The sequence below is a fragment of the Zeugodacus cucurbitae genome, chromosome 3, assembly GCF_028554725.1.
Source record: "Zeugodacus cucurbitae isolate PBARC_wt_2022May chromosome 3, idZeuCucr1.2, whole genome shotgun sequence".
Lineage (NCBI taxonomy): Eukaryota > Metazoa > Arthropoda > Insecta > Diptera > Tephritidae > Zeugodacus > Zeugodacus cucurbitae.
In genome coordinates this window covers 72,130,652-72,151,772 of record NC_071668.1, presented here as the reverse complement: position 1 = coordinate 72,151,772, position 21,121 = coordinate 72,130,652, and the positions used below count along the sequence as shown (strand labels likewise).

The 21,121-nt window shown below is 36.9% G+C and overlaps 2 protein-coding genes across 7 annotated transcripts in view; both read right to left on the bottom strand.

Moving 5' to 3' along the window:
- LOC105218156 (EEIG family member 2) overlaps positions 1 to 21,121 on the bottom strand; it is a 151,155-nt gene that overhangs the window by 92,042 nt on the left and 37,992 nt on the right. The gene's annotated exons all lie outside the window — the stretch shown is intronic.
- LOC114805066 (uncharacterized) lies at positions 7,631 to 10,771 on the bottom strand. The gene has a single exon (XM_029045479.2). The coding sequence runs from the start codon at positions 10,187 to 10,189 to the stop codon at positions 8,288 to 8,290; it is 1,902 nt and encodes a 633-aa protein (XP_028901312.2). The 5' UTR covers positions 10,190 to 10,771; the 3' UTR covers positions 7,631 to 8,287.

The following is a 21,121-nucleotide window of genomic DNA, read 5'->3' as shown; positions in this document are numbered from 1 at the left end:
TCGTTTTGTAAAACCTTCTGTATGAGCGCTTCTTGTGCCAATTTCGCATTTAAAGTGTTGTGATTTAACACTTTATCGATTTGATTGAAGAAGTTTGCATTGTGATGCTCTTCAGCCAACTCCTGACGCAACATGTGATCATCATCCGCATACAAAACGCGACGAATCTTATCCATTTGATAGGGAAACATTTCGTCAATATTGTATACCAACTTTTTCCCGATGGGTTTTCTTTTGGTATTGTTCGTTGTAGATTTTTGATTGGCTGCCGGTTTCGCTAGAGGTTCTTGACTAAGCAGTTGCGGTTCGGTGATTGTTGCCATATCTTTAGACGCAGCCTTTGCTGGATTGGTTGAGACTAACACACGCAAGCTTTCATTGGCTCTGTCCAGACCGGTGAGACACCACTTCATAAACTGCTCCGGCAGCATTGTCACGCACATGAGTCCGTCCATTTTTGTCGGTTTGTCGTTCGTATTTGTTTCGTTACAATGCGGATTGTCCATCTTTTTTTTGAAAACAGCCACAACGTGTTGTTTTGAAAAACCGAAATATTTAAAAATTTGTGATTTTTAATTTTATGACTTAATGTTTGAAGGTAAATTCCTAGACTTCCTGTTTTAGAAAAGGAACACGATCAATAATCTGAAAGCGTAGGATTAAAAAATCGTACGCTCTTATCCTAGTAAATCACATTCTATAATCCGACAGTATGAAATGTGTGCGGTATAAAGTCTAAAGATATACAAGCAAAGTTCTTAGAGCGAACAAACAGCTATTTTAGATGATCTATGGCAAAACTCTAAGAGAATGTCGAAAAATACAACCTATTCATAGAATTTTAATATCCGTTAATTCTATGAATACAACCTATTCATAGAATTTTAATATCCACCCAGTATCCTTTGTGAGATCTTCCGAACGACAGTCTGGATTAATATTAAAGAGAATTCCGGATTTGGAAACTGTTCATCAAAATCCTTCATACTTTCGGACAGAGAGAGAAAAACCACCTATATAAAGCAAACCTCCAATACAAAAACTATTAGTTAAAGCATAACACCGGTAGTTTCAAAATGGATACTGAAAAAATATAGTCATCCAAAGAAATAAGCAGTCTTTGTTAAGATCCCTGGAAGGTGAATGCTTCACATTTTCAATAAACCGAACTAAATTAACGGATCTATTGATTCCTCTTTATCATTTTATACAGATGCGATTTATCAGTACACGGTCTAAGTCAGTCCCCAGCCATTTTCGAAACTTAGAGGTAAAACACGAAAGTTAGGTATGATTTAAGGATCTCATCTCAGTTCCATCAACGGATTTTAGTTAAGTAATCTCGCATCGCCTGTAGAATAATCAAATTTATTGCATACAATTCATATATGTTATAATGATATAAGGCATTCCAGCAATACATAGACCTTGGACTCATCTTAGAAATAAATAACCGATAGTCTTAAGAGCCAATAAATCTCCCGCTTGAAATATGGGCTCATATTTTATACCGCCAATTTGTAAATACAATTTTTTATCGGCAATTACGTTCTAAGCGTTCCATATTAAAGCTCAACTTGTGTGTATTTCGATGCATTTCTTAGCTCAGTTAGCAACGCTGCAATTGCGCAATACGCACTTTCCGATCCTTCCTATGATTCAGCATCAATTTGGGGCAATCCTTTTGCATCTCCGCCGTATACCATTCGTCCATATGCTTCAACCAATTACTCATCTCCAGTTTCTTCGGATCAGCTATTCTACGTGCCATTGCGGCATTTCGAAGCCTACGCCTTTTCGAATTGGCGCCCATTAACAGGTCATTTATGCAAATATCACTTTCGGCTGTGTAATTTTGTAGCGGTATATCCTCATTCGCAGCGCTATACATCACATTCAGGGAAGCTATTGCTTGCTTCAACGTTTTCGTTGAGGGTGTTGTGGAGGAGGGCTCTGGGCCGCCGTTTGGGTTTTCGAGAAAACGTTCATCAGGCGTTTGTAAGTTTAGGTAACGTTTGTGGAAATGCCAATCATCGGGATAGTTGTTGTTGATGTTATTGTTGTTATCTTTGTCGTTGTCGTCATTACAAAAAGGATATATTTGATAATTTTGCTCGTAATTGTAGTTGCCATACGCATTAAACATTGTGTTTAACGATTACTCTTACTTTCAAATTTTGTTTTGTTTTCCAAAAAACGGTTTATTTAATTTAGTTGTTTCGACATTTAAAATGAAAATATAATTTATGAGTGTGATTTGTAAATGTCAGTAAGTAAAAGAAGTGTAAAAAAATATATGAAGATAAATACAGTAAAACCTGGTATAAATAGCATACTTTTGGAGGTTTGAGTGTTTTCGAGAGTTTTTGAGTTTCTTAAACAATTACTCGGAGCTCTTTCACTTTCAAGATTTTCATTTAAGCACAAAAACTATCACTAATCCTCAACAAGTTAATGTTGCTCGGTATTCTTTATTTATTGTTTTTGGTATGACTGAGAGTTCCCTAGTTTATGGAGATCATCTTAATAAGTTTGGGAATACCGTCGAGGTAACAGTCCTTCGCACAATGTACATCCGAGTTCCTTGACATTTTGTAAAGTATTTTAGGAGTTCTTTGGTATAATCTACATCGGAGTTCCTTGACATTTTGTAAAGTATTTTTGAAGTTTTTTCGACGCTTCCGTTTAAAATTTGGGTATACTACTGAGTTGGCAGTTCTTGGTCTGATGTACACCTAGTTTCATTTTCGACGCTTCCTCGGATTATACATATAAAAGATATATAAATCACTTAATACAACTTGATTTATTTACAATGAAAATTTACAGAAAATTCGACCAAATTGAATTAAGCGGAAATAATTATTTAGAATATACAATTCGCATTACAACCAAGGCGTCAAATATTGCTCGGAATCTCAATTACGTCACACAAGTATTCACTAGAGTTCCACTCATTTTGTAACAACTAGGTCAGCTGAAACTCATGAAGTTTTGATCTTTCTTCCATGCATACAACTCAACGCATCTTTCGTTTGACATGATGCACTTTGCCCGATTTGATTTCCCTCGCCAATTCATTGACGACACTTTGCAATTGACTATTTGTCCTGAATTTTTTATCCGACACCGGCTTGCCTTCAATCAGATCATTCACAATGTTCATAGTCCACGGTGTGTATTCGGATTTGCGTTGTGTTTGTCTCTTCTGTTGCTTCTCTATTGATTTGGGTACATCGGCTAAAGGATCATAATTGCGCCAAGTCCATACAACATCTTTATTGAATGGCGAATGAAAGAGTATCGGGCGTTTAGCTTTACTTTTAATTTGCTTCAACAAGTTCGATATATCTTTCATGGCAATCGTTTCATCGACTTCCTCCACATCGGATTTGGTCGTTATAATCGATAAGTTGGAAGTGATAGATAAAAGCGAATCAGATTCATTTGTAAAATCCGAGGTCCAATGATAACTGGCGAGTGATGCATTAGGCGCGACAAGTGGCGTGCGTAAACGTGATGGACCCCTCATTAGTTTGTAGTACCAGATCCTGAGACGTTTGACGGAAGTATTCATTTGTCGATTTTGTGTTGCGGACGCGCGTTTGCAGCACCGATCTGTGCTCGCATTCAGTTCGACCAATAAACGTGTGGCCGGGTTACCCTCATCTTTCGGTGTACTCTTACGTTGGATTGTCTCCACGCACAGTTCGGTTTTGGGTACCACTGGCTCGCACTTTTGCGGTGGACATTCACATAACGGTATTGCTTGTGTGAATAATACTTGTTTCATGGTTTCACCACGCACTCCAGGCACGGGACACAGCTTATGCAATAGATTATTCTTCTTGCAACATGTCTGTTCACAACACGTACATTTCTTCGGCACCTCGGGCACATATCTGTTGCAATCATCTACACGAAATGAGGTTTGACAGTTTTCATTTGAGGCCGGCGTTCTACAAGAACTGCCACAGTTAGAATGCGAATTGCACATTTTAGGTTTTGCAATTTTTTTTTGGCTTTTTTACTATTTTTATAGTTATTAATTTTTTGTGAAAAAATGCATTGAAGGAAGATACACAATGCCGAAATAGACGAAACAAAATTTTCAATATTTCAAATTACAAATTTTCTACAAAAATTATTTTGTCCGAGCCGATGACTTCAAAATTTTATGTAACTTTGAGCATTCGAAGTGGTAGGAGTGGAAAGAAATAAATAGTGTTGCCAAGTGTTAAAATTTTAGGAATATCTGATGATTTGTGTTTATCGTCATATATTACAAGAAATCACAACTTTTCGATTCGTTACCCCTAAAGGAAATCATTGCTTTCAATTCTTTATTATTCGACAATTTAGTGTCCCCTTTTTGCTCTCCTGTACCCGCATAAATAATACAGTTTGAAGGGATAGTTTTTAACCGCTTCATTTCGCATTTCCGCTTTTCCAGAATGGTCCTACAATATACAGCATCATACTTATAGTCCACATAGGTTACGCCATTGTTGCTGTAGTTGCTTTATAGCATAGTGCCATTCTATATCCAATTTGCATTCAAACATCACTAAATTCTCACCAAGTTTATGATAGTTCGTCATTCTCTATGTACTATTCTTGGTGTATACTTGTTTATGGAGGTTTTCATAAGATGTTTGGAAATCCCAACGAGTTAACAGTCTAATCTACATCCGAGTTCCTTGACATTTTGTAAATTAATTTTGAAGATCTTTTTCGACGCTTCCGTTTAAAATTTGGGAATACTGCCGAGTTGGCAGTTCTTGGCCTAATGTACATTCTAGCTTCTTTTTCGACGCTTCCTCGGATTATACAAATAAAAGATATATAGATCACTTAATACAACTTGATTTATTTACAACGAAAATTTGCACGAAATTCGACCAAATTGAATTAAGCGGAAATGGTTTGTTTTAAATATACAATTCGCATTACATCCACAGCGTCAAATTTTGGTCTGAACCTCAACTAGAACACATAGGTATTTACTATAGGTCCACATATTTTGTACAAAATTACCATTAGGTAATCACGAAGTTTTCATGTTTCTGCCATGCATATAACTTAACGCGTCTTTCGTTTGACACGATGCACTTTGCCCGATTTGATTTCGAGAGCCAATTTATTGACGACATTTTGCAATTCACGATTCGTTTTGAATTGTTTATCCGACACCGGCTTGCCTTCAATCAGATCATTCACAATATTCATGGTCCACGGTGTGTAAGCGGTTTTGAGTGCTTTTTCTTCCTTCTTTTTCTTCGCTAATGATTTGGGTATATCATCTAACGGATCATAATTGCGCCAAGTCCAAACTACATCTCGATTGAATGGCGCATGAAATAGTATGGGGCGGTCGGGTTTACTTTGTATTTGCTTCAATAAATTCGATATATCCTCCATGGCAATCGTTTCATCGACTTCCTCCACATCGTGTTTGGTCGTTATAATCGATAAACGTGTGTCCGAAGTGATGGTTATAACCGAATCGGATAATTCATTTTCCAGTGTAAAATTGAAATCGGAGGTCCAATGATAACTGCTGCGGCCTGAATTACGTTTCGGTTGTTTGCGATTTGGTTTGCGTTTGCGTGTCTTCGTTTCGATATATGCTGGACCCGCGTCACGCGTCGTGTGCATACATGCTGGATTCTTCATTTCTTTAGCGTACCAGTTCTTGAGACTTTTGACGAAAGTATTCATTTGCTGGTTTTGTGCTGCAACCGCGCGCCGCCGATCTGTGCCCGCATTCAGTTCGACCAATAAACGTCTGGCCGGGTTGCTCTCATCTTTTGCTAATTGCTTACGTTGGATTGTGTCTTCACACATTTCAGTTTTGGGCACCACTGTCTCGCACTTTTGCGGTGGACTTGCACATAACGGTATTGCTTGTGTGAACAATACTTGTTTCATGGTTTCACCACGCAGTCCAGGCACGGGACACAGCTTATGCAAAAGATTGTTCTTCTTGCAACGTATCTGATCACAACACGTACATTTCTTCGGCAACTCGGGTTTGTCGTACCAATGGTGTAGCAAATGCACATATCTGTGGCAATCATCTAAACGACATGAGGTTTGACATTTTTTACTAGCGGCCGGCGTGCTACAAGAACTGCCACAGTTATAATACGGATTGCACATTTTAGGTTTTGCAATTTTTTTGGATTTTTTCCAATTTTTATAGTAATTAATTTCTTGTGTAAAAATACATTGAAGAAAGACACACAATGCAGCAATAGACAAGACAAAATTTTCAATACTTCAAATTATGAAATTTTTTACAAAAATTATTTTGTTCGATCCGATGACTTCAAAATTTTATGTAACTTTGAGCATTCGAAGTGGTAGGAGTGAAAATGAAAAATAGTGCTGCCAAGTGTTAAAATTGTGAGAACAACCGATTGAGTGGTTACATTCATATTTTACAAGAAATCAAAATTTTTGGCTTTGTTGGTACTAAAGCAAATAATTTCTTTCAATTCTTATTAGTCGACGTTTTAGTGTCCTCTTTTTGCTCTCCTGTACTCTCATAAATACAATTACAGTTTGTAGGGATAGTTTTCAACCGCTTCCTTTTGCATTTCCGTCTTTGAAGAGTGGTCCTACAATATGCAGCATCATACTTATAGCCCACAGGGTGCTCTCTAAGTAGCGCTTTTATTAAAACACGATCATCTTTGGTTTCTTTCCGCCATTGTTGTTTTAGTTTCTTTATAGCATAGTGACATTCTATATCCGATTTGGATTCAAACTGGCAGCTCTCAAAATTTTTACATAACGGCACATATACGCACTCATTCCAAATATTTGGCGTTGAACCATTATAGAAATTACGTTGTACATTATAGAGTAAAATGCGTTGGAGTAAATTGCAATTGACACGATGTATGCGACAAATGGCGCTCAGATTGTTTTCTGGACCCCTATTTGGAGGTGGTGGCGCACGCGCAAACACTTTGACGTCACATTTCCACGCACGCGCATCGGCTGGGCAGCAGTCGCAGCAACACGGAGGTGGGCAACACGGAGGTGAGCAACACGGAGGTGAGCAACACGGAGGTGAGCAACACGGAGGTAAGCAACACGGTTGTGAACAACACCACATTTTTTGAAAAGTCTTAATAAAAATTTTAATTTTTTTAGATTTAAATTTTTAGAAATAAGAATTGACTCACTTTTTAGATTAGCCGAAATGATTAGAAAGTTGCAGGCAACAGTTATGTGTTTAGAAATAATTATTGTATTAGTTCAAAAATTACAGTAATGAAAATAACTGTGGAGGAGATCGGTAGAAGCCAGTACAGTAGTTATCACAAATTTCAATGATCGTCATCAATTTGGCACAACTGGCAATTTGGCGTCGCGTCCATACACCTTCGCCAGTCTCTGCATTGCGCACGACCGCGGCAGTTGGTGATTTCAAGCTTCGTCAGGTCTACATCCACTTGATCCCTCGACCTGAGTTTCGGTCGTCCTTTTCTCGTCGGCCGCCAAGGGGTACCGTATCGATATGCCTAAGCCAGCGCTGCACTATGTCCATATCGCCGCAGAACTCATACAGCTCGTTATTCCAACGAATCCGGTAATCACTTATGCTCACTCGTAGCGGACCATAAATCCTTCGGAGGATTTTCGAACAGTCCTAAGAAGCGCTCATCTTAGTTAGAGGGCTCTGCTTTTCAATTGTCAATTGAATCTGTGATAGCATCCGTTCGCAAGAGTGATCCTTCAATTGTTTTCGGACTGGTGGTGTTTATGCTGGAAACTAGATATGCGAAGTTTTTTACTATCACGAAGTTATAACTGCCAACAGTGACGTGATCTCCTAACCGCTGCGTTCCTTTGCATGATGATGATGGTACTTCGTTTTGCACTCGTTCACTACTAGATCCATTTCAAGATTCAATACTTGGACTTAATTAAGCATTAACCATAAAATGCGAATTGTAAAAAATTAGTTCGATATTCTAATTAAAACCCGCCATCAGAAATAAAGAGAGTCCTTAAATAACCAGAAAAAATTTCCAAAACTTGAAATATATTGCAAATCAATAATTTAAAAACCACAAACAAATACATAGTAGAATAGACAATTTAAATTCAACAAAAACTACAGATTTACAGAACACTTTACAACAACAAAATTCATTGTGATTTTGTGAAATAGAGTTCAAGAAGCTATTTACAAGACCACAGCGAATTTAGCTGCTGTAAACAATTTAAAAAATCACAATTTTAAAACACACGTTAACAAATTTTGACTATATCACTTGCGGCGCTCGCCTTTAATTAAGAAACACCGCGACTTCTTACCGCGCATTGTCATACTTTGCTTGGAGATCGTGCGCTGTTTGCGAAAGAAGGACATTATTGGCTTAGAGAGGCGCACCGATGGTTTTCTGGTAATCTTGCGGCGGCCGCATTGACGACTCACATCATCACCGCCACCACCGGCATCAATGAAGATAGTGCGTTTATAATGTTTTCTTATTAGACAACTGCTAGGAGCCAAGTGATTGAATGCGATCTTGCTATGCGGTTTGGTCACAGCCTCGACTGTTGGCTTACGGTTCAAGCCGGCACCGCAGTTCCAAGCGACGATTGGTCTACGATTGCTACGATTGAGTATTTCATTAGTGCCGCCGATACGCTGTATCTGTGGCTTTTCCACTTTGACATGTTCTTTCATTACGCTGCCGGCGGTGGCTTTACGCTTGCACTTGACCTCTTCATCACCAGCAGAACGCGCAGCGCCGCGCTTACCTTTATCCAGATTGAAGCGTATGCTTCTGGCAATAGGATGACTGATCGTCGTGGCTTTGGTGACATTGGTGGCCTTGCTGCCGGCGCTATTCTTACTCGTTGCCTTACTTTTGCTGGTTCGACTGCGTTTGCTGGTGTCGGTACTCAAGCTGGCCGCACCGCTCTTGCTAGTTGCACCAGTTTTGCAGGTATTTTTGCTGGTGCCTTTACCACGACTGCTGTCACTACTCTTGCTGGAATTGGTAACTTTGCTGTCATTTATTGATTTGTAGCTGTCGCTGGTCTTGCTGCTCTCACTTGTTTTACTCGTCTTACTCATTTTGCTTGTCTTACTGCCCGCACTCAACTTGCTATCCTTACTAAACTTGCAACTCGCTCTCACCTTTCTGTCCGTACTAACCTTACTACTCTTGCTCGCCTTTTTGTTCTCGGCAATCTTACTACTCTCGTTGGGCTTGGCTTTGCTATTTTTGCTCTTGCCGGCCTTATTGCGCCTGGTTGTCATTCTAGCTTTGGTAGACTTGCTGCTCTCGCTGGTCTTACTGCCTTTACTGAGCTCAGTGCTCTTCGTGGACTTACTATTCCGACTACTTTTACTGCAAAAATTCGACGTTTTACTCGTATTAGTATTGCCAGTGCTCTCGCTATTGCTGACAATCGGTATATCACTGCGATATCTACGCACGACTTTACGCTTGTAGATCTGCGGCCGCAATTTCGTTCTGGAAGCTTGCTTCTTCGCGTAGGCCAAACGACAGAGACTTGCACTCATATGTTTGAGACGTGACTGACTCACACTGAGATTACGCAATTGATTCTCAATTATATTATACAACTCTGAGCTCTCGTACTCCTCACTCGCGCGGCTAAACTTCTTACTCTTGCTGGACGTCACCGAGGGCTGGTTGTACTTGTTGCCTTTATATAAAAACGATCTGCTGTCGCGTCTACGAAATCGCCGTGAACTATTCTTTCTATTTAAAGAAAATGCGGGATATTTGTATTTAATCTTCAATTGCTCCAACTTCGACAAATCCAATACTTGACTCGAACCGGCCGCGCAACGGCTGTTGTACCATTTATTGAGGCTACGTAGCACATCTTTATACTCGGTTGCACCACTTTCGCCCCCAACTGCCGCATGCGTCATTATGCCGTTTAATTTATTTTCCGTTTGTTCGTTTTTCTTGCGATAGAATCCGAATAATGGACAGCGTGTTGTACAATTCTTTTCCTCGCAGAAGCACCAGGTGTGCTTCGAGGGCGTTGTGCGTTGACCCAATCGTTGGTGTTGTACGCGCACTTCACGCGGCCAACGATTGAAAATCTTCCAGGCCGCATCATATGACAATGGTATGCCGAGATCCTCTTCAATATCTACGCCGTAAAAATTTTGCGTATGCATGGTCTGACTTGGACTGTCTGACCGTCACAAAAATTTATAACAAAAAAATGCAAACTAAATTTTATATACTTTGATTAAACGAAATCAAACAAATATATACAATAAATTGCACGCCAAATATTTTGTTTTTTGTTTCTATTTGTTTTTTTTTTCTTGAATTTTTTCACTTCATTCTTTGACAAGAAAGAAAATTTATATCAAGTCAAGTACAAAATTCGAATAATGAGTGATGTGTTTTTTGGTAAAGTACAAAACGATAACTGTATTACATGTACCTTTTTCGACTTAAGAGAAGACGAATGCATGTGTTAGGCGGAGGACAGAGAATCATAAATATATGATTCCCCACTTTTATCGACATCTTTGTAATTTTACCTTAGTTTTCGTCGCTCTTCGCCCGCCTTTTTTCACAATCTACTCAGCCGAAAAGTTAAGGGTCTCAGAATGCTAGGTTATCTAAAATATGATCCTTAAATATCAAACCTCTTCTTAATCTTTGGAATCAATGTGGAATCAAAAATATTCAGATTTAGAAAATTATTTATAATACGGCTGATCCATTTGGCTCCTATCAATATTATCATGGACCATATTGTATTGGGAACTCAAAATGAGGAGATAAGATTAAGAAATAATTAATTTACAAGTGTATTAGAATGGAATTCGCGTGGACACTACAGGAATCGATTTGCGCTTTATGAGATATATAATAATCAAAATATATTGCAGATTTCTATTCCTGGATATTTTAGTTTAACTTCATACGAGATGGAGAAAATGAAGCAAGGGAGAGATAGACAGATATAACATAGAGATAGAAAGGGAAACAAAGAATGAAAGAAGGTGCGTGAGGGACAGATATATAGGGAGAGATAAGGACAGATAAAGGGAGAGAGAGTTTTGGGGAGAGAGATAGCATGAGAGAAAGAGAGATAGAAATATATTTTCTCGTGATTGTTTATATTTATACAATCCTGAAATGAAGCTTGTGATTGAAAAGTACAAAAAACTATAGCTCCTTCGAGAAAATTTAGAATCAGTATACAGATGATTTATTCGCATTACAGATATAATATATCAGATCAGACCATCTGTGGTCTCTATATCGTCATCGAAATGTTAATTATATTTACTATATTTTCTAATGATAAAATAATTGTTTGTAGGACCAACAACGATAACAATAAAGCTGAAATTAAAGTCAGTGAAATTTGTTTGAATAATTTCATTAAATTTCAAGGATCCATAGCAATCAGACATTCCACTAATTCTACGTAATTACTAATTAACATAAAATTATAGGAACAAAGTGGGCGGCAGAAAGCGACTAAAACCAGACATTAACCGACATTGAAAGCAATGTCAGTCACACATATTTAATTAAATTGATAAACAAGCAACAGGCAATCAGAAATGTAAGCAAATACGCACGACTGTGGATTTATGTAAATAACATGTATATATGTATTTGTATATTATAGAAAGGTAAATTCCGCAGAAAAAATTAACACAAAACAAAAAAAAATTCTGAGTAGTTGTGAGACAGTTTTCATTAGAGGGTTTTGATATTTTCTCTTTTAATGACTAAATGTATGATTTCTCGAAGAAAAATTTAATGTAAACATATGGCAACCCTGCTTAAAAATATCATCGGATATATGCCTTTGCAATACTCCTTAATTTGATACCAATTACTTCTATGATTTTTACAGAATTACCATTTTTTAAACAGGTGGCAACTCCCTAAAAATATTGTTTATCCTCGTTTGGATTTTGATCCCGTTTTCTAAGATTTAATTCACACTATTTGCGAAAATGTACATTTTTTATCATTTTTATTAAATTAAGTTATGAGATCAGGTGGCAACACTTTTTTGAAAAATGTAACTGAACTGTATTTTTTGAAAACTCTTCAGTTTTGAACTTTATTTGCGAAAATTCATCTATTTTATTAATTTTATTGAACTAAATTTTTAAATAGGTGGCAACGCTTTTTTGAAAAATTTATTTGAAATGTATGTGTTTAAGCCTCTTCAATTTTGAACTTTATTTTCGCATCGTTATAAAATATTTAGCGCAGAAATATTTAACCAAGTGGCAGCATTTTCACGCTATTTAGTTTCAAAAAAATCCAATTTGGCATGTTAAGAATAAAAAATGTATTTCAATAAATTATATAAAAAATATGTACATTAATATTAATAAAATAACAGTATTTGCATAACGGAAACTATGCAATAAATAGTTGCAATTTATTTCACAATTTGTTGCCAGCCGTATTAAAATACAGCCAATTGCTGCAATGAAAACACGCCTGCAGTGAAATTGACACCAATAAAGATAGCTAACACAGTGGTGCGAAAAAATTATACACACACACACACACAGACACATACATATTTTTCACAATTTCAAGTGAATTTATGCAATATTCTATAAACAACAACAACAGCAATAGTTGTAAATAAAAAATGGCGTACGCTGTCAGTTGCCAAGCGAATTTGAAATAATTTGCGGTGAAGCAACAGCTAGACGTTTGATATGAAAGAAAAACAAAATAGAAAAAATAAAAGTCTAACAATTTGCAAAAAAATACAAAAAAAGAATAATTTTAATAGCAATAAAATACGCAATTCTCCACTTCCTCTGTAGATATGTATGAATACCATACTCATTTGTGTCGCCTCTAAGCGCAGCAGCAGCTGTGATGTGGTTGCCTGCCTATAACCACTTGAGGCATCAACAACAACAACATGGTAAAAAAGAAATGATTGTCAACGCTTAATGTAATTGTAGGCCTCAAAAGCGCACAGCAGGGGCGTTCAATATGGATGACCAGCTGTTTGATGGGCGAGTCAAGCCGCGAGTGAGACACACTGACAGCGCGAGAACAAGCATGTGCGGGAGAGAGTGGTGGGCAGCAACTCGGTCGGTTATTGTTTGTAATTTGAGCTGTTTTAATAGAAAACTCGTCGTCATTTTTATCTTGTCAATGTATCGGCATTTCTATGCATATGCTTCATTGTTCGTAATTCTCTAAATGGGTGCTTAATTTCACTCTGCTTTGGAAATTGAAATCGAGCATCGAGCATCAAACTATTGGCGTGACGATTAGTGACGGTAAAAAAAAGCAAAAACAAAAACAACAATAAATAATACAACAACAAACAATAAAAGTACGTGGAATGCATTCTGCTTCAATTGAGTGAATCCGTTACAATTTGTTAGACAACGATTAGGTAACATCATTGCGTGGCAGAGAATATGAGAGAATGATTAAAATTATGAATTTTTTAGAATTTTGGAGTTAAATAGTTAATCTTACTGCCATTTTTTCATTTATATAACACCATTTTATATTTATAGTATCGACTTTAGTTTTGCTGACTTTGATGATCATATGCTTAAATAAATTAAATCATAGTTAGTTGACTTCATTTTTATTTAATCTCCCATTAATTTCATTCGAAAATCATAAGAAAGTCATCTAAATTTGTGAATATATTCAATTCTTCTTCTTCTTGACTGGCGTAGACACCGCTTACGCGGTTATAGCCGAGTCCAAACCAGCGCGCCACGCATCTCTCCTTCTGGCAGTTTGGCGCCAATTGGTTATTCCAAGCGAAGCCAGGTCCCTCTCCACCTGGTCCTTCCATCGGAGTGGAGGTGTCCCTCTTCCTCTGCTTCCACCAGCGGGTACTGCATCGAATACTTTCAGAGCTGGAGCACCTTCATCCATTCGAACAACATGTCCTAGCCAGCGTAGCCGCTGTTTTTTTATTCGCTGGACTATGTCTATGTCGTCGAATAACACATACAGCTCATCGTTCCATCGTCTGCGGTATTCGCCGTTGCCAATTCTTAAGGGGCCATAAATCTTCCGCAAAACCTTTCTCTCGAAAACTCCTAGTGCCGTCTCATCGGATGTTGACATCGTCCACGCTTCTGCACCGTAAAGTAGGTGAAGGTAAAGGAAATGATGAGAGACTTGTAGAGTTTGGTTTTTGTTCGTCGAGATCGGACTTTACTTTTCAATTGCCTACTTAGTCCATAGTAGCACCTGTTAGCAAGAGTGATTCTGCGTTGGATTTCCAGGCTGACATTGTTATTGCTGTTAATGCTGGTTCCCAGGTAGACGAAATTATCTACAACTTCAAAGTTATGACTGTCAACAGTGACGTGGGAGCCAAGACGCGAATGCGCTGACTGTTTGTTTGACGACAGGAGATATTTCGTCTTGTCCTCGTTCACCACCAGACCCATACGTTTCGCTTCCTAATCCAGTCTGGAGAAAGCAGAACTAACGGCGCGGGTGTTGTTTCCAATGATATCGATATCATCGGCGTACGCCAGTAGCTGTACACTCTTATAGAAGATTGTACCTTCTCTGTTTAGCTCTGCAGCTCGTATTATTTTCTCCAGCATCAGGTTAAAGAAATCACACGAGAGTGAGTCACCTTGTCTGAAACCTCGTCTGGTATCGAACGGCTCGGAGAGGTCCTTCCCGATCCTGACGGAGCTTTTGGTGTTGCTCAACGTCATCTTATACAGCCGTATTAGTTTTGCGGGGATACCAAATTCAGACATCGCGGCATAAAGGCAGCTCCTTTTCGTGCTGTCGAAATCAGCTTTAAAGTCGACAAAGAGATGGTGTGTGTCGATCCTATTTTCACGGGTCTTCTCCAAAATTTGGCGCATGGTGAATATCTGGTCCGTTGTTGATTTTCCAGGTCTAAAGCCACACTGATAAGGTCCAATCAGTTTGTTGACGGTGGGCTTTAGTCTTTCACACAATACGCTCGACAGAACCTTATACGCGATGTTGAGGAGGCTTATCCCACGGTAATTGGCGCAAATTGTGGGGTCTCCCTTTTTGTGTATTGGGCAGAGTACACTGAGATTCCAATCGTCAGGCATGCTTTCTTCCGACCATATTCTGCAAAGAAGCTGATGCAAGCACCTTATCAGCTCTTCGCCGCCGTATTTGAATAGTTCTGCCGGTAATCTATCGGCCCCGCTGCTTTGTTGTTCTTCAAGCGGGTAATTGCTATTCGAATTTCTTCATGGTCGGGTAATGGAACATCTGTTCCATCGTCATCGATTGGGGGATCGGGTTCGCCATCTCCTGGTGTTGTACTCTCACTGCCATTCAGCAGGTCGGAGAAGTGTTCCCTCCACAAACTCAGTATACTCTGGTCATCAATAACTAGATCACCTCTGGGGGTCCTACAGGAGTGCGCTCCGGTCTTGAAACCTTCAGTTAGTCGCCGGATCTTTTCGTAAAATTTTCGAGCATTACCCCTGTCGGCCAGCTTGTCAAGCTCTTCATACTCACGCATTTCGGCCTCTTTCTTTTTTTGTCTGCAAATGCGTCTCGCTTCCCTCTTCAGCTCTCGGTATCTTTCCCATCCCGCTCGTGTTGCGGTCGATCGCAACAGATGCTGATGAGTGCTCGTTTAGGCCGATTTAATGTTGCTCAATTAAGTTTAGTTAATGAATCATATCATTTAAATTAAATTAAATCACTTTAAATTAAAGCCAGGTAATTTAGTATTAATGAATAATTTTATAGACTTTGGTTATTATTTAAATAAATAAGTTTAATTCCACTTAGTTGATGTTTATTTATTCTCCTATAATTTAATCCCAAAATCGGAAGAAATCATGAAAATTTCTCAATATGTTCAATTTGGTCTGATTTAATGCTATTAAATTCACTTTAGTTAATTAATCATATCATTTAAATTAAATTAAACCACATTAAATTAAATCCAATTAATTTCACCTTATTATTTAGGTTATTTAGTTTTATTGACTTTGGTGATTATTTAATTAAATAATTTTAATTCCACTTAGTTGACTTAATTATTTTATATAAATTATTAATTATAATTTAATCCCAAAATCGGAAGAAATCATGGAAATTTGTCAATATGGTCAATTTAATCATATTTAATATCAATTAATTCAGTTTAATTAATTAATCATATCATTTAAATTGATTCAAACTAATTTAAATTAAATTCCATTCAGATTAAAAGTTAATTGCATAAAATTCGCTTTTATTAAAATAATTTTAAATTTATTTAATTGTGAAATGAAAATGAATAATATTGAATTGAGTTCGACTAAACTTAGTTCAATTTAATCGAATTCAATTCCGTTCATTTCGATTGAACTAAAATCAATAAATTTCAATTTAATTTAATTTAACACAATTCTCAATTATAACCAAATTTAATTTATTTTAGTTCAATTTCATTCAAATTCATACCTCCTCTCCTAGAGTTTAGAGTATAGTGGAGAGTGAAGTTAGAGTCAACCTCTTCACTCCCGCTTCACTACAAGAATAACCACGAAATATAGTTTAATTAAATAAATTTATTTAATTTATTTCCAATTTCATATGCAATTTCGTATCTTAGCAACACCAAACAATCACAAACTGAGCGTTTCATAGTCATAGCTGGACACAATTTCCCCCCTATCTAGAATATCTACGCGGTTTTTTTTTAATTTGAAAACCAAAGAAATCATACATGAGCTTTGGTTTTCGTATCAACAATTTGGCCAAGTCATTCCGTAGTGATCTAATTAATTCCATTTTGTACATATGTGTGGGTATTGCATCGCCACGTATTATGTAATCCATTGCTTTCATCTCCCAATCAGTGAAATCGTGATCGCAACCGAGTTCATTTAATTTGGAACGCAAAGCAACGGAACCCAAATCCGGATTGAAACTTTTCCAAACGCCGGTATTATGTTTCACATATGGCTGATAGTAAAGTAAAGCTTCAACTGTGGTTTTGCGCTTTTTCGACAAACTCCTCAAACGAAAACGCATATGCTGCACATCGGAACGTGCATCGTCGGGTAACTCTTTAATCTTATCCTTAAGTTTGCGACGTCTTCTCTTCTTGGCCTCCTCATCGTCTTCGTCAAAATCATCATCTGAATCTACGCCAGGATATTTGAAAAGTGAATAATCCAGATAGTTCAATTTGTATCTTTTGGACATATCGAATTTTTTACGCTTCAACGCATTATTATTACGTAGATTATAGAATTGATTAAGTTCGCGTAGCCATTTGCGTAACATATCTCTTTCAGATTGTGTTGTGTCTTCAACGCTCCAAAAGCCCATTTTTCTCATTAATGTCTGTAAGAGTAATTCTTCTTCGGTCATTGGTGGCTTATCTAGCACATTTTCACTGAAAGGCACAATCAAGCCTGGATCGCGACTATTCCACGAGTCGCAGCACTTTTTTCCACCGTTGTTCATATCGAATTTTTCCTCGAAGAGCACAGAACGTATTGTGCGCTCAGAGAAACCGGGAATACGTGAGAACTCGCGCAACACTCCACCGCCGTGCGGTTTCTTTCTACAACGCTCCATTTGTTTCAGCCATGGATGTTGTTCGCTTAGTTTTTGCCAATCCTCGGGTTTGCCAAAATTACAGGGGCGTAACATGTTTAGAACCGGTTTAATTCCGTACGATTTTCGTTAAAGCAATTATTGTGTTTATTAGTTTGATATATTTTTATTGCTTAGTATCCTTAACTGGTGTTGAAATGCACTGTTTGGTTGCATCGAAATATTTGACCGAAATGTTGAACCGAAATAGTTTTGTTTTCCAAAATTTTTTTCAATTTTATTTTAAGAATTTGCAATAGATTGAAATGACATTGTAAATATTGAATAGGAATAGAAAATTTTGAAAAGCAGCAGACAGTTGTTTTCTTTATTCAGATAAAAGTGTAATGGTTCTGAAAGTCTTCTTTAAGCAAAAAGAGTTGCCAAGTTATGGAAATGTGCGATGTGAATTCTAAAGTTCAGAACAGTAATATTTGTATAGAAAATGCGCTGATAAAGCGAAGATAAGGTTCTAAATTCCAGATTAGGCATATTTCCATAAATAAGGCGAGTAATTATCGAAAATTATACCAGTTCCAACTAGCGAAATATTTTCAGCGAAATGGAAGGTTTTTAAACGAGAAAGAGTTCAAATCAAACACAAACACAAAACGAAAACAAGCAAAAATTCAAGCTTTAAGATATCAAAGAGATCCAGTGATCTCGAAACCAATAGATTGACCAGAGAACTACATAACTTGCTTATACAAACGCAGATTGCAAGAAAAACAAAAGAGAGTTAAACATTACTAAGGCTTCACATTGAAACAGACGCCGAAGAAAGAAAGGTATTCGGAACTACAATAACAGGATTGATTACCAGAAGCCAGTTAGTTGGATGTTTCCCAACGAATTCAAAAATAAATAGATTTTCAGTTTCACAAACCGGACTTTCACCCAACACAGTTGTAACGTATTTACAACATACGCATAACATACTTTGAACATAGCGCTGAAAACGCAATTGAAAATACACAACAAATAAACAGAAATGGCAAAATATGCGCGAAGCACTCAAGCAAGAAGTACAAGCTGTGTACTTTCTATAAAAAATATTAATTTGCGCGAAATGTTAACTGTAAGATAATAAAAATTAATAACAACAATAAATTAGCAACAACAATTTGAATCATTCACGCATGAAAAATGAAAGCGAATAAAAAACGCACAAAATAAAAGTATTTTAGTACTCGTACTCGTATGCTGATATGCTGGCATTCTTATAAAATGTGACAATTTCTGAGTAATTGTAGTAAAAATAACTCGCTGCGGAACTGATTAAAAGCATGTGAATATAAACTGGAGATAAGTACTCGAACATATGTATGCTTTATAAGAAATTAAAAAATCCGGAAAAAGAATATTGAAAAAGCATAATTATCGCTCAAAGAAGTAAAGCTTGAAGAAACAGAGCTAAAATATTTCGAGTTGCGAATATCAACACAAGAAATGTTCAACTGATTTCTTTCAGCGAAAACGCGGTAATTAAGAAGAAATCTATTTTTTTCCTAAGAAAATATATGTGGTATACAATCACGATCTCTAGGCAATGAGAAAGTCGCGGACAACGTTTTAAGACCTCCCAAAATTGCGACTGTTCTATGATTCTGGTACTCCTGAAGGAATACTAGATTCTGTGAAAATATCTTTTTTTATAATTCATTACACACTCGACCAGATGGCATAATTAAAGAGAACTCTCACATCATTCAGTACAATATGCTGATCTAATGTCAAATCTTGTTATATAAATATACTCGAGTGTTATTACAGTTCATATTGACCCGAGAATAAAAAAGTAAGGTGAAAAAGTATTATTGATGAGTAACGCTCTCTCAAAAATGGTCGGATTAAATGAATTATTTCTCGGTCATAATTGTACAATTCTCTGCATTTTCTGTTGACTAAATGGAACTATATATTGATTAGACCGAACGAAAGTACCAAGAAGAATATCGATCTCTTGGTTGCTGATCCTTCACGATCTGTTCTGATCGGATCTTATTAATCAACTAGATAAGAGTTAAAGAATAGAGCGCAAATTCCAAGAACAATATGCACCTCTTGGTTGTTGATCCTTCAAGATCTTTTCTATGATCGGATTATATTAATCAACTAGAAAAGAGTTACACATAAGATCGAACGCAAATTCCAAGAATAATATGAATCTCTTGGTTGCTGATCCTTCAAGATCTTTTCTATGATCCAAACTTATAAAACAAGCAGATAAGAGTTAGAGGTATGAATTTAGAGACCAGTTAAAAAATATGTCTAGTATTGTTGGAATACTTATTATTTATTTAATCTTTGGATAATCATTTGAGAATTTTAAGGCGGTGAAAGAGAGAAGCGAGGTTGCTTCATATCATATTTATTTTAATATCGTGTAAATAATCTAAGTTCTGAGTTAAGTGGAATTTGTTTGAATAAAGATACGAAGTAACTGTCATATTAATTTTAAGATGATTAAATGGAGTATAAGATCATAATTAGGTGAAATTGAAGCGCATAATAATATGGAGGAGTGTATAGAACATTTGTAGATTTATAAAGATAATGTTACAAAGTTGTCAAAGTCTTATTAAGATGTCAGTTGGGAGTACGAGATCAGATTTAGGTGGGACTTGTTTCACTATTGAAAGGTTAATCTAAAATGTTATTCGTAAAAGAGAGTCGAAGAACAGAGTTTGGTGCTACAAAAATCGCAGCGTAGATAAATACAGATCGCTTGGAACTAGAATATTATATAGACTTATTTGGAAAATACCCGTCACGTAGATCTATGTAGGTCGCTTGAAACTACAATAATACATACTTACTTGGAAAATACCGTAAATCTTTTAACCTTTATTTTGAAAGAATGGCTGATGACTTTCATTGAAACCCAGGCTATCAAGTGCTGACACTTTCGCTCGCTGGGTAAGTGAAGTGAGAACAAAGCGAGTACAGTTTTTTTGCACATTCATCACTCGAAACCAAATTTGGGTCGTTAAAAATTAAATTTTTCGAACAATATGACTTTTAAATACTTATGGCATATATATTTCTCAAAAGAAAAAGCAGAACAGCTGTGAAAAGTATAACACACAGATACTTATCGCTACATATGCATTTAGGCATATATTACAAAAGTGCCGCAACGGCAAGACGGGTCATTGTCCACAACGACTAGGTAGTACGCGCTTGGCTGTAAAATATATTCTACTTTTTATTTTAATTTAATTTTATTTTCACTTATTTTTTTAGTTTTTTTCGCAGCTGCTGTCGACATACTCATACTGTGAAGGCACACGCCCGCCACTGTCTGCGGATTACTTTTCTTTGTTTGTTGTCAAATTTTGACGCTTTTGCTTTTTTTATTGCGGTAATTATGTTGTATTTAATACAAATATACATACAGACATACATATGTTAACTTTCTGCTTTTTAATGCACAGAACGTGACGGATGTGACGATGCCGTGACGTGCAAGTGTCGCCGCGCTGTCCACAAGGCAGCTTTTGCAAGGGAAATGA